General features: G+C 41.7%; 1 protein-coding gene across 2 annotated transcripts in view; it reads right to left on the bottom strand.

Moving 5' to 3' along the window:
- Window positions 1-918: 918 nt before the first annotated feature.
- CUNH10orf90 (chromosome unknown C10orf90 homolog) overlaps window positions 919-14,968 on the bottom strand; it is a 65,261-nt gene continuing 51,211 nt past the window's right edge. Inside the window, exons 5-9 of one of the 2 annotated variants that reach the window (XM_027655318.1) lie at window positions 14,158-14,345; window positions 12,928-13,126; window positions 3,550-3,613; window positions 2,390-2,489; window positions 919-1,838 (exon numbers count right to left, since the gene is read on the bottom strand). In XM_027655318.1, coding sequence (XP_027511119.1) covers window positions 1,800-1,838; window positions 2,390-2,489; window positions 3,550-3,613; window positions 12,928-13,126; window positions 14,158-14,345 — 590 coding nt within the window. In that variant the 3' untranslated portion in view covers window positions 919-1,799. The remainder of the gene's footprint in view (window positions 1,839-2,389; window positions 2,490-3,549; window positions 3,614-12,927; window positions 13,127-14,157; window positions 14,346-14,968) is intronic. The other variant, XM_027655319.1, reaches the window with a different exon arrangement.

Genomic DNA, 14,968 nt, shown 5'->3' with positions numbered 1-14,968 from the left:
GGAAATGTCTCTAATTGTAGTGATCTAAAACTGGATGAAAGCTTGAAATATTATTCCGCAGATTCAGTTTAGTAGACCATGTGGGTGTGTGCATGGCTGTAATTTATCACTCTGTGCTGGAGACCCAGGAGTGCACCACAGAGAGAAAGACCCTCCTGTTTGAGGCAGGCAATGTGTTTTTCCTGGAGAGTAGTAAGAGGGATCAGTGAGCCCTCAGGAGAGCAGATCCACCACGGAGCTGAGCTGCAAAGCTTGGAAGATGCTCCTTCTTGGAGTTCCTTTTACAAGTTCTGCTTTGAGTTATTTGTGGTCCAGATTTGACTTTGGTTTCCAGTAAAGCTTTGTTTGCTTGGTTAAAAAGACCTTTTTTGGGGAAGAACCCTGGTAGTTTCTTCCTCACAGCCAGCATTACCTTACCTTCCATGTCCTCTACATTGTGTTGAACTGACGAATTTTTGAAGATACCTATCTGGAATGCAACATATTTGTTCAGTAGGTCTCTTTCTTCTCTGTAGGCAAAAATTAACATTATTCCTATGTTAACTGAAACACAAAAAGGCTAAATGATCCAACAAAGACAGAGCACAAAATACAAGTAGGTCCCTTGTGTCCAACACAGGTCACACAGCTGGAGGATGTCACAGTGGCCAAAGCCCAGCTCACAAACATCCCTCTTCCAAAAAAACTGACCTTCCATCTCAGCCTAGATTAGAAAAATAAAGCAGAGATATCAAAGGTCAAATTCCAGCCTCCTTCAAGCACACTCAATCAGGGGTTGGGGCAACAAAGATTAACACTTGAAATGATTTTTACTGTATTTTATACCACAGGGTTTGTGGGTACAAAAACATGACTTCTCCAGCAGTTTCAATAATTGTGTTATATTTAACAGCACCAAATAAAAACAGAGCGGTTGGATCAATATTACACTCATACTTTATTCCATAAATAAACTCCATTGGTTTGTAAGCTGCTTGTTTTTACTTCCAGAATGTACAAATAAAGATTTAAATATTTTTGGAGGAAACATTACAGATGGTTTGAGTTTTGTGCAGTTTTGATGCAAACATACTTCTTGGCACCACTTCTTAATATGCCATTTCTATAAATACTGAATGCTCACAGAAGTGGAGTAAAATATATATTACAATGCAAAACATGAAAAAAATGTGTTATAAACAAATCTTTAAATATTGCTCTTTAATTGGTAATGTTGGTAGGTCAGTTCAATATATGAACAGAAGTAGAGTCCTTCAGAAAGCTGAAATATTGTTCCCTTTTGGTATGTTAAGTATTAATGTGAAACCGCCGCTGCTATGATTATGTGGTAATGCTATTTCAACTACTTTCTAAACATAACAAATAACAATATTCATTTTTCTTTACTTCAAGGGTTTCGCTCACAGGACATCAATTAATAGAATACTTCAGAGAAATCAGTTTTGCACGTCTTACAAACTCTCTTCTATTGCTACAGAGAAGAATACTTTTCAAAAGATTAACATAAGTAATACCGCTGTAATTCAATATTTGCATTAAAAATTCTTAAAATTATTTCCTCTGGGTAAGCTGACCAAAAGGTGATGCTCTGAAACAGATGTGTTCCTTTTCAGACTGTCTTTGATTACTTGAAAGTTGCCTTAAAATTTCAATTGAAATACAAATGATCTTTCTTTATTTAAAGAGCCAAAGATAAGAAAAATACCTCCAGGTAATTGAGATAACAGTTAATTTATGGCTTATCTAGCAGTCAAAGGCATTCAAGATCCAATTAGGATGACGGGCAAGAGACTCTTTTGTCACTCTGTGTTTCTGTGAAGGAGCTGGTCCAGTAATTGCTAAAAAAAAAGATGAAAAACAGTTTTAAGATACTGTTAAAATACATGAGGTGGTAGAAAACTTCAGTGATACGGGAGGTGAGATGGTATTGGCATTCTCAGACTTCAAATATACTCATTACGTTGTTAAAAAAATAACCAAATACTGCAGGCTTTTCCATCTTGGTCAGGAAGGGTGTTGTTAGATGGAGGAATAGAGCATTTAATGAAGGAGAAACTAGTACTTGTATGCAACATGGAGCATGTTGGGAATGCCTCCAGTCTGAACCTGCAGCTTTCTATTGTAACTAATTACTAATTTTTAAAAAATAAAAGTCTGAGGTGCTTGGAGAAACTTGGTCTAGTGGAAGGTGTCCCTGCCCACGGCCAACGAGATGCTCTTTAAGGTTCCTTCCAAGCCAAACCATTCCATCCTTCTGTGAAGGTTCAGCTGCTAATTCAAGTTTAAAGAAGTGCCTCAACCCAAGGACAAGATTTAAAAGCCCCAGTGCCTCTACAGACCCATTTTCAGGGTTACAAAACTCTACTTGGCTTTCACAGTAAATCCTTACCTTTTTAAACATCTCCACTCGCAGCCTGTTACTCTGCATGATGATCCTTTTCTGCTTTTCTTCTTGTCTCTTTTTAACTTCAGGTAAATTGTCATAAATCCTGTAATGAATTCAGAAAGTGAAGTTCACATATCATCTGTTGGACTCCTGTAGGAAATGTTTGCCTTCAATGCAATATTTGTCATTAATGGCATCTCTAAGTATCTGAAGTAGACTTATAGCAGGGGAATTATAAATTATTAACAATAATGGTTTTATATTAAATCTGATTTGTTGAAAATCTTGTTGGAAATTCTAATATTGGAATGAAAAAAAGTAAAGAAAGAGATGTGATCAGGTTATCTCAATGCATCAGTGTAACTCTGCAGTAGCTTCTAACGAGCTCAGTGGAGTTGGTTTCAATTTATAGCAACATAATTCAAACCAGAATTCGGCCTGTACACTCTTTCTTTTTAATTTATGTCACAAAATTAATACCAAGCAATCATTTCCAAGTATTTTTCTAAAATACAAGAAAACCATCATTATAAGTCTGTAGACTGTTAACATTTTTTCACTGTCATTAGGAACTCTTTTTACCAGGAGAACAAAATCTTTCCATTTTCAGAATAACAAGAGTTGCCTTTAAAAAAGGTGACTTCTGGTCTGATCTTTTTCCATTAAAATCAACGATAAAATTCACAAGAGTTTGGAAAGAAAGCTGGACCTTCCTTCCCAGCAGTCCTGTTTTTGCATGCACAAAAAGCCTGTTCACTTCTGATTTTTCCTCATGATATATGGCAATACTGAGTTTTCGAAGGAGCCCGTTTGGGCTGGAGATTGTATATTGGAGGAGAGGAATGGGACACACACTGAGCACTCTTAAAATCGGGATAAATTCCACATGGTGGCCCTTTGCAGCTTCCCTTGCTGCTCATGAGGCCACAAAGTGCAATGCAGTTAAAGATCAGACACCACAAAAAAAAAAACCACCAAAGTGACTGCACTGCTTCCATTTTTGAATTTTCTACAGGAGTTACCTGTTGGGGACTTAGTTTTCATGCCATGCTGGCTGAAACTGGTAGAAAAGTGGTGCTCAAAGGGCAGGGTTGCACCAAATCTATCAAAGTGATACAGTGGAAGAAAACCACGAGTGAACTCTAAACTGGAGAGATTTTTACCTTTTAGATCTCATATGCATCTCCTTCTCAGGAATGTACCTTTCCTTTGGTTTGAAGAGGTTATCTAGCAGAGGGAAAATAAAGTTAATACTGGAGAAATCTGCATTTATTTAAATGTTAAAGGTCCTGTTCCATGTAGCCATGATGTGCTACTGCTGGTTGAAGTTTTGAAAGCTTAAGGCCGGATCCAAACCTCCTCAGGTCAGTGGGAAGATATTTAACAGCTTCATCTGGAGCTGTGTTTGATCCTGAAGCTGCCCTACAGAATGAGGAGGTTGGATAAGACCCACAGCAACCACCTTCATTACAGAGTTCATTCATTTTAATGGCATATGGGTTTTGTCATTGCCACATGTAGCTGTGTATGCCCTTTATTCAGATTAAGAACCAGTGATGATTTCTGCTCTCTCAAGTGATCCACCTTCCCCATATCCTTATGCCACATTGCCATGTCCTTAGCTGGTGTGTGTTGGTAACCTGTCCTGGTACCATCATTTCTGATTCAATTTACACCTGTCTGGAAGGGCTTTGAATAATTATGCCCAGTGTTAGAAGGAGGAAAATTACATTACTCTTCTGTGATCAAATATGAAGAGATCTGTGATAATTTTAATCAGCATTTCCCTGGATAGAGTAAAATAATTACTGATCTTAGCAGTCAAGTGATTCTCAAGAATAGGTGATTTTAACACCTTCTCTGCAAAAAATGGTTTCTGAATGGGAAAGGATGGTGCTCATACAAGGTGGGAGTAAGCTGTATCTCTTATGTAAACTTCACAGGATCATGGAATCGTAGAATGGTTTGGGTTGGAAGGGACTTGTTGTTCCACCACCCTGCCATGGGCAGGGACATCTTTCACTAGCCTATGTTGCTCCAAGCCCCATCCAACCTGCCCTTGGACACTTCCAGAGATCCAGGGGCAGCCACAGCTTCTCTGGGCAACCCATGCCAGGGCCTCACCACCCTCACAGCCAAGAATTTCTTCCCAGTATCCCATCTAACCCTGCCCTCTGGCAGTGGGAAGCCACTGCCCCTTCTCCTGTCCCTCCAGGCCCTTGTCCAAAGTCCCTCTCCAGCTCTCCTGGAGCCCCTTTAGGCACTGGAAGGGGCTCTAAGTTCTCCCTGGAGCCTTCTCTTCTCCAGGCTGAACAATCCCAAGTCTCTCAGCCTTTTCTCATAGGAGGGATATTCTATCCCTCTAATCAAAAATAAAAGGGAGCTTTGCAACAGTTTCTGTTCTGAACTGGTGCAGTTTTCCAAGCACAATTTGAGAAAGGAGAGAGGCTGTGAAGCCTCCTCTGCCTCAGGACTAACTTTTCTCCACTCAGCAGTTGCCTACACTTAATCATTCTTATTAAATCCTCAGTACACACCATCAACATGCCCAATTTGCTAGGAAAACATAATTTGTCTTTTATTTATTAGTGTTTTAATGTTCATTTATATGTTGATTAACTCAAATAAACACTTGGATGCTATTGCTGTCCAAATAACCCTGAAACTGAAGGGAGCAGATTTTGCCTGTGACCCAGAAGGTCCTGGTGCAGGATTGAGGTCCAGGTGATTTTCTGGGAGCAGTGTGGATCCCAGCATATTCCAGAGGCTCAGGTCCAAGGCTCAGCCTCCCTTGCACCTCATCCTGACAGCTCAGGGCTGCAGGAGGCATCCCTTCCCACAAGGCATGTCCTCCAACCCAGAGAATGGCACAGGGTAAGTTTGAAATCACATAAAACCATCACTGTGGGTTCTCTGCAGTGCACTGGGTTTATATCCTCTCCTGTGCACTGTGAGCAACAGCTGCTCAAATTGGTGAATTTTTACTCCAGGAGTTCTCAGATATAGGTTTTCTGCAATAAAACTAATTGTTTTAGGGATCTCCCCTCCTCTTTTTCCTAAATAAAAGCTGTTAAGCGCAGAATCACAGAATGGTTTGGGTTGGAAGGGACCTTAAAGCCCATCTCATTCCAAGCCCCTGCCATGGGCAGGGACACCTTACATTATCCCAGATTGCTCCAAGCCCTATCCAACCTGGCCTTGGACACTTCCAAGGGTGGGACATAAAGACACATTAACGCTTCCAGGCCCCTGTGCACAGACACTAGAACGAGCAAAACCCACGTGGGGATCTGCAGCCCCGTGACCTTTTCTGTGTAGAGCACCAAAAGCTAATCTGTATTTTTCCTACAAGCCCCTAAGACAGTCTGGGCTCTGTTTTGGAGTGCTGGGAAGCACCACAGAGGCCAGGAGCTGTGCAGGTGCTCTTCTTCCAGTATAATTCTCTCCTGATGGTACAGAAACAATCTTGAAGGGCATTAGACCCATGCCTGCCTACAGTTGTGCCTGCAACAAGGTGTGTGGCTGTGCAGGGCTTTGAAGGAGTGGATTAAAAAGGGGGTCAGGGGAAAATCCTCCAAGAAAATAATCAATCCACCTTGGTTATAAAAATATCCTTTGTGAAGCAGTGTGGAGTCAAAAGGCTACTGTCATGGCTAAATATTCATGGTGTCTCTTGGCTCCTCTCAGGTTGTTATGTGTGAGTAAAAAACACACATGCAAACATCAGGCAGAAATAAGGCTAATCCTTGAAAGATTTTAGGGTTAGAATTCAAAATTTAAGTGAAAACTAAATAAAAACTCGGTATAAATGAGAAATTAAAAATGATGTCTGCCTTTAAATATTGCTAATACTCAATACTGGGAAGAAAGTGTATTTTGAAGTGGAAGAGCAGCACACATTCTATAATATAATAACCTATATAATAACCTATAAGCTATAATAACCTGCCAAGCACATCATACAGACCTGAATTAAGGTTCTTTCCCACCAAGCAAAGATCAAATGGGGCATAAGGTGGACAATTCCCAAAGCTGATAGTCTTCTGAATTGCATTTTAGAAGTTCTTTATCAAAGCTCCTTATCAAATTTCATAGCCTTGTATCACTTTTGGAGACAACTATTGTGAATGACAGAAAACAAGGGATTTCAAAGCAGATATCCAGCATTTCCAGAGATGCATCACAGTTAAATAAAGGTATAGATAGAGAGGCATGAAACACTTTGTTGTTGTTTTATTCAAACCATGTGAAACTACTGAGTTTCTGCTATTTCCACCAATCCTGTGTGCACCAGGTCTGACACTTCCACAGTGGGAGAAAGAAGCCACTTCAGCAAGTTGTAAATGAATGTAAATGGGTCAGCCTTTTTAATTAATTTTAATACATTAATACATTTTAATTAATGCTGAACTGCACCTCCAACAGGATGAGCAACTTCCCTGCTTGGGAAGTTAGTAAATGTTTAGACAGAGAACAGATGAAATGATTGTGTTGGAACCAGCCCCTGACTTCCTATTTACCACTAAATCACTGAAACACTTAAAAGAGAAAATCAGTGGCAAAATTTATCAAAATATACAGATTATACATACATTTTCTCCTAACACGAATGTTAATTCTCAAACTTTTTAGGACTTAAAACGTGTTCGAGGATGTGTTACCAGTCCCTGAAGAGCAGTGGTGGTTCTCTAATTTAACTGCTTTCTTTACTGAACTGAAAAAAATAATTGCCCGAAAGCCCATTTGCCCAGAGAAGTCCTAAGATACAAACCATTTTTTTAAACAAAGCTTTTTTTAAATCAACAGCCCCCTAAAAAATAAATTAGGCTTGAATCTAAGATAAATGTTGAGGTGATGTTGAGATTTGCGTGCCCATAGCACTCGACTGGGAATTCATCCAGAGAATATAAAGCAGTGCCTACACCCAGGGGTGCTGCCCAGACTTTGCACATCCCATGTCAGTGACTTCATGCAATGAATTCCTTCAGCTGCAGTCAACAGATGACATTTTGGTATTATTTATAAAAAATGCAATAAACCATTAGTTAAAAGGTTTGAGGGTGAGACTGTCTGAGCTTCTGCTCATCTCAGAGAAATGCTGAAGCTCCCAAGAGGTCCCTCCCCCAGGAGGACCCACAGGAAGGTGGTTCTCAGGCTTTCCAGCTGTTCAGGTCCTACACTGTGGCTATTGAGACTTCTGACCCTCCTTAATATTTCAGTCTTAAAAATCACTAATACCTCTGAAAAAGCTGATAGGTTTATGAAAACATTTTCATACTAAATGAATTCTGGGGATGACGCAGGAGATTTCAGTCCCCTCTGTCCAAATGCTACTTAAATATTCATGGAATTTATCCAGAAAAAAAAAATCAATTAGCGTCTCACCTGGCCTTCCTAAATCGTTTTCATTTCATTAGAGACTATAGTCTTGAAAAGCATAATTTCTTTTATTTAAAAAATAGCAGTTAATGAAGAAGGTATGACAGAGCTGGTAAATTCATCGAACTTTAAATAAATCTTCGGTAAAATTTGCACCAGCTTCTTAAATCTGACTTCTTTAGCTTCAATTTCTAATCATGGCTGAAATCAGACCTTTTACTCCCGGGTTAAAAAGTCGAGGATCAAAAATTCAGTTTTCTATTTGGCTGCTCCAAGGCCCCCCCTGAATGATCCTCAGCAAACTGACTGAGCCCCGTGAGTCACCCACTGTGAGACACGTTGTTTCCTATCACCCACACAGAAAACTCTCCATATTTGAAGATTTTCCAATTTATTGCCCACTTCCTTGCACAGGGGCTGCCTATTTCCTCCTTCCCGAGGATGAGGTCATGGAGGGGACACATTGGTCACCCCGTTCACTCTCACCTCCTCCCCTTGTCCCCAGGGATCACGTCACCCACTGCCAGTGACCTGCAATGTGCTGCCGTGTCCAGCTGACTCACAGGCACTGCCCTAATCCATGTGATGAGCAATAATATCCCAAAAATAGGTCATTCCACTCCCTAATTCAATTACCTGGCTGCAGCTTAGTCTTTATTCAGAGCCGTCAGCCTTAAACAAGATGCCAGTGCCCAAAGTGGCACAACTGCTGGCTCCCAGTTTTGATGGCGAAAAGGGACCTGAGAAATGGCACAACTAAAGTCACACATGGGCTGCTGGTGGCTGCAAATATCAGCCACCAATGTGGCTGTGAAAACCACAAGGGTGCACCTTAGTGGTGCAGGATTATTCTCTGATTGCCACCTTCTGCTCTGTCAACAATCTAAACAAAAACCTCCCTGGCAAGGAGCTGCTCGAGGAACCTTGAAAACCCAAACCAACAGCAATCCTCACCCTCCAGGCTTCTGCAGCTACAATGAAGCTTTTTGGAACAGTTTGGAACCACAACTGAGGAGATATAAACTTGTTTCCAAAATATTACTAAAGATGGAGGATTTGGATATGAATCCAGAAGAACAGAGCAGGCACTGTGGTGGGGTTGAACTGTAATATTCAACTTCTATTGCCACTTCCAATGAACCACCAGCCTCTCAGAGGGCAGCAAAATGGAAGGTATGAAAAAACCATATGTGCCTGAGAAATTTTGTTAAACCTCTCAAAGTGCTTGTGTACACCAAGATCACAGGGCTGTTCATTATGCAGATTTAAAGGCCTATAAACAGCTGGTAGTCCTGTCACTGAAGTAATTACATTACGGTTTTGGAGATTTAAATCCAGTTATTTGAACATTGTTTCTATTCAGTTCGTCACAGTGGGATCTCTAATTTGCCTGACATAGTAAACAGCAGAGTAGTCTATCTTGGACTAATTAGCACTCTCAAATTTAGCAGTACCCATTACCCAGCACAAAGGCTAGAGTGAGAGTTGCAGGTTCTTTGCCTTCAAAGAGCTCTTGTGACGATAAAAATCTTCTGCAGGATAAACATTTTCATTTTTCTGAGATTACTTTCAGCACTTCGTAAAACCCAGCTCGTGAATCACAATTAAAAAAATGGTAAACAACTTGGGTTTCTGAGGATGAGAAGGTAAATGGGAAGTGCACAGATGTTGGTATTTATATGGAAATGGTGATGAATGCCAATTATTTCTTTCTCTTACAAGAAACTAAAGTTGTAACAACACTGTCAAAACATAAGGAAACCATGCTAATAATTTCATATTACCAATAAAGACATTTTAGGCTGATAGAATAATCCCAGGTAGAGAAAAATCTCTGCAGATCATTGCTCTGGGTGTAAATTATTTTACTGAAATAAAAGCTGCAAGACCAGAGAGCAGCACATGTAACAAGTTTATTTCAGAGAGAAATAAGTGCAGCAAACTTGTCAAGCACCCAGGGAAACACCTCAGGCTGCAGTTTAACCCTCATTTACACCTGAATAAAATGGGTACTCACTTCTCCCTATCCTGTACCACCTTCCCATGTGATCACATGGAGAATTGGGCAGGGAATGTCCTCTTGTGGTGGAAAACTAGTTGGATAACTAGTGTTAAAGTCAGTGCTTGAGGCAAGTGAGCTGCAGGGACTTGCTCCTGCTGCCCAGCCACAGATGGGCTTGAATCCATGCTGGGCTCATTCTGTCAGGGCAGTGGAAATTAAACTCATCAGCCAACCAAGCAACTCCAAGATCACCCTCTGGAGCCTACGGGTGCCATCAATATGAGCCTGAATGCTTAAACACATTTCCAGGTCATCATTTTACCTTCCTGGGTTCTTAGTTTCCAATACTGTTTCACTGTGTGTTGCTGTGAAGGAGCAGCCTGATTCCTGAGCCCAGGAAACCTGAGGGAGGGCTGCACTGGGCACAGATTCTTTGAAACTGGAGGGAGAACAGGTTGCCCAGAGAAGCTGTGGCTGCCCCATCCCTGGAAGTGTCCAAGGCCAGGCTGGATGGAGCTCTGAGCAACCTTGGCTAGTGGAAGGTGTCCCTGCCCATGGCAGGGGGTGGAACTGGATGAGCTTTAAGGTCCCTTCCAACCCAAACCATTCTATGATTTTGTGATTCTATAAACCAGTAGCACTAGTACCAAACAAAACCCCCGTGGCTGTGAGACATGGCAAATCAACTGCCCTGCCTGTACAGAAGTGTTTGCTGTCCAGGTCCCTTGACTTCTAATGATGGCTGAGGTCTAATATGTGTTGTATGGACGTGGCACCACTGGGAGGACATGGGGCAGGTCTCTGCCCTTTGCTGCCCAGTGCAACTGGACCATACTCTGGAGAGCAATGGTTGTGATAACACCACAGTGACCCTCAGCCATCAGCCCCTGTACCCAGCCTTGGTATCATAGCCCACAACTCCTGAGTCCACAACTGGCTCACAACCAGGTATAGCTGGAGATAGAGCTGGAGTTATAACTTTCTGTCTTTGGATATACAAACATGTTTTTCCTCTTCTGGCTGCTTTGTATCTTTCATAAACTCCAGGTTCTTCACCATTTGAAGAGCCGGCTTTGAATCAGGTCAGGGAATCCTAATTTTAATCCTAATTTAAACAAAAACCTCAAAATTTATTAAAAAACAGTTTCTTGTAAATCAGCTCACTGATCTCAATAAAACAGAGGGGCACAGATGAGCATGTACAGCGACAGAGCAGGAGGTGACACTGCTGCTTGTGCCCACAGCTCCCCTTGTACCAGGGAAATGGTATCCTTAAATCACCGGGATTTGGGTGTCCACTTCCCACCTCAGAAAATGAAACTGTGCTTCCATCCCTTCCTGGAATACAGCTGCATTTTCCTTTCACTTTGGTTTTCAAAAACACACAGTTCTTCATTGCTTTAAAAGCGCGTTTTACATGATAAAACAGCTATTCTAGAGATCACAGAATAATGATGACAACAAATGATAACTTCTCTCCCTTCCAGCTTTGGGGGCTGGCAGAAGGGAAGGAGAAGGCTGAGACATCAGGACAGAGGCATCCAGTGCCCTGGGTGAGCACGAGGGAGAAGCACTTGCAAGAAACAAAGATCCCCCACTCTGGGTCTCACTGATGACACAAATCCTTCTGCACAACAGCATCCACCAGGGCAAATCCTAAAATATCAACTGTCAGGACTCAGAGCAAATTAAATATGCTCAGCACACTCCTACACAGCCCTCTGTACTGCAGCCTACAGAGCTGGGCTTTGTCCAGCGATCTTGGATTTCCAATACTAACTGTAGTTATGCTTAAATAACAGACATCTGACACTTCTGTCATTATAAAAATATTAGAATCTCACAAACAGAAAACTACCTGGGGCCACATGAAGGCAGATCAGTTACAGAAACTAAAGATTCTCCTTAGACAAATTTACCTTTAATGACCAGCCACTAAAAGAGGGAAATAGTAATTTAGTTGAATAATTAATTAGTATATTTCAATAGTATGCTTTTATTAATCATTAAACAAGCATAAAGATTAAACCTTCATTATAATTTAAGGAGAAATGGGTTTAACCATTCTTTTGTTTGTTTGTTTGTTTCATAAAGTGTTTGCACAGTGGTTTGGGGGACTTTCAAACATGACAAAAAAAGGGGGAGATTTTTGCCACTTCTTCTAAGATAGGTGACAAACTCCTGGCCTGTGCCATGGCCTGCTGGAAGAGCTTGTAGAGCCCCCACATGCACAGCCCTGAGTTGAGGACATCAAATATTTCCTTTCCTGAATCTTCCAGGCGTCCCTTCTGGTTGTTAAATGTTTTCAATTGATTTACTTTTCAGTGGAATAATGTATTTTCAAACAGGAACAAGTTTAAAATCAAGCTATAAAGAGGAATGCCAATCAATCAAATAAATCTTTTTCTTCAGTCGACTGAGTTAATTAACACCCAGATGGCAATTAAAAAAAAAAAAAAGAAAAGGAAAAAAGAAAAGAAAAAGAAAAGCAATTTAACATCTTGTGCTTAGATAATATTTACAGAGGAGCTATAGAGAGGGAGCTGCTCAGAACTGCTTTGCTCACTGGGTGTTGAGACTGTTTATCTCTGGGGTAATAAAACACCATAGTCATCTTGAATCAGGAAATCACAGCGTTTAGGTACCTCGATTTAGCAGCCTTGTACACAGCCAGAGTTCTTTCACAGCCCACTCACTGCCATGGGCTTCCTGAGTCAAATGGCAAATCCACACCTGAAGCTCCTGAGAAGATTGGATTGGGCCTCCTAAACCCAAATCCCACCTTGTCTCTCTGCCTGTCACCTCCCTCCCCAAACTGGTCACCTGTGAGCTGGGAGAGGGATGAAATGCTATTTATTGCTGTCACCTCCACAATTACTATCAACTCTGAACATGACTGCGTGTGACAACAACAAAAAGTCCCCAAGGAGGTCGCCTCCTGCTGCCACAGACCACAGACCACAGACCACAGACCACTCCTCATTCCCACTATCCCACCTCTGTGCTCCTGATTCTTTCTGCTGGGAGTATCTGGACAGACGCTGGAGCACAGAGAGGTGAAACAGGAGTAGCAGGCCTCGTGTTTTTTCCACAAGTTAATATGGAAATACTACACATGTGGCAAGATTACAGACCCGCTGCTGGTCACAATTAAACTCACCACTGAGAGGGTCAGGAATGGTGTAGTGCTTTTTCCTGCTGGAAGTGGATGTTGAGGAGAGCTTGCGAACGAGCTCTCCCGGGCTGCTCAGGGGAGCATCACCCTGCTGGGCTTTCCTCAGCTGGACCATGTGTTCCAGTCTCTTCAGCCTTTCTTGGGAGCGAGAGATGAACTGAGGATTGTGGATTTCTAGGGCTTCCTAAAAGAAACAGAAACCCCACTTTATTTTACCATAATCCAAAGGAAGAAAAGAGCATGACAGGCATCAATATAGGTTCAGTAGGAGATTATTAAAGTGATGAAAATTGCTCATAGAATGGCTTGGATTGGAAGGGACTTTACAGATGATCTACTTCCAACTCCCTGCCGTGGGCAGGGACACCTTCCACTAGCCCAGGTTGCTCCAAGCCCTGTCTAACCTGGCCTTGGACACTTCCAGGGATGGGACAGCCACAGCTTCTCTGGGCAACCTGTGTCAGGGCCTCCCCACCCTCACAGCCAAGAATTCCTTCCCAATATCCCATCTAACCCTGTCCTCTGGCAGTGTGAAGCCATTCCCCCTTGTCCTATCAAGTTTATACATTTATATGTTTTGAATTACATATTTTTATAAGTTATCCAATTCAAGTTCTTGATGTTTTGCCTATTTCCTTGTCTCACCCCATCGCTGAAGCAGCTTGTCACTGACAGCTCACAAACTTCCCTGTTTATTTAGATTGTCATGCAGATCTACTAAGAAAGAAAACACTTTCCAGTCAAAGGCTGCTTCAACATTTAGGAATATCTTGGGACAGAAGACAAGGCAGAGATTGGTCTGCAACATGTGCTGGAGTTAAAGGCAGGAAAGTGCATCTGCTGCTGGTGGTTGGTACCAACCTGGGGCCGTGTTCACACCTACAGCTGGTGCTTGTGGTGCTGGACATTTGGGACATTGGAAAGCTGTAAAATCCCCAAATTTTAACATGTTCCTCTGTAGGAATGGCAGCTGGGGCTCAAAACGGGGAGCTCAGACAACCAGACAACCAAGCAAGTCTTGGCAGTGCATACAAACTACCAAAACTTCACTGGAAAGGAGAAAATTCGAGGAAATGGGAACTTCTGCCTGCAGCCAGTTCCCAGGAAGCAAAAACCATCCATGGGGAAAAAAAAAAAAAAGGAAAAAGGAAAAAAGGAAAAAGAAGTGAAAAGAAGTGAAAAAGGAGGAAAAAAGGAAACAAATCAATACTTTACCTGCAGTGTCCATGGGGCTGCTGGAATTTCCTCCAGCTGGGAGCTGGTTTCTGGCCAGGTGAGCGCATTGTTTTTCTCCCCAGTCACACCTGGCCAGCGAGCTGTGGGCAGTGTCACCCTCCTGGTTCGCTCCCACTCATCCTTGAGCTCCTTTATTCTGTCACCTGAACCACAGAATTCAGAATCACCTTGGAGAGATTTAAATGTTCGTTAAGAGTGCATGGCTAATTTTTTATTGGGTTCTCCACCTCATTAGACTCAGAGGGCAATTTCTGAAATAAGAATGCCAAGGTGTTATTAATAGGCCTCATTAAGCAGAATAGATCAGATCTAATCACAGGTACTACTCCCTGCCCTGTGACACCCAGAGGATCTTTCACATTAAGCCAGAGCTCACACTGAAGTATAATTGTAATTAAACCTCTTGGACACTTAGATCTGTTTGCTGGTCTTCCCTTCCCAAAAGCAAGACACAGTTGCACCGTGGAAAGCAAAAGATATCACGCTGTGACCTGCAGTTTGAGTTCACTCCAATTTATTGCACAAAATAACATATTGTTATGGACTTTAATCACATATAATTTCCCTTTGACCACATTGAGACTTTCATAAACAATACTGGGGTCTTTTGCTTTGCTGATACTACTGTTTGCTTTCTATCATTTCTACATATTCCTTGGTCAGTGGAAAGACTTCATGAAAAAAAAAAATCAACAAAGTTTAATACACATTATAGCATATTATTATGAAAGCTGTCAATTCATGTTGAGAAAAAGAGATTATTTGCTACAATTATAATTAAATTTTAATG

This window comes from Corapipo altera, unplaced genomic scaffold (genome assembly GCF_003945725.1).
Source record: "Corapipo altera isolate COAL_440 unplaced genomic scaffold, ASM394572v1 180, whole genome shotgun sequence".
Lineage (NCBI taxonomy): Eukaryota > Metazoa > Chordata > Aves > Passeriformes > Pipridae > Corapipo > Corapipo altera.
This window is presented reverse-complemented; position numbering and strand designations above follow the sequence as displayed.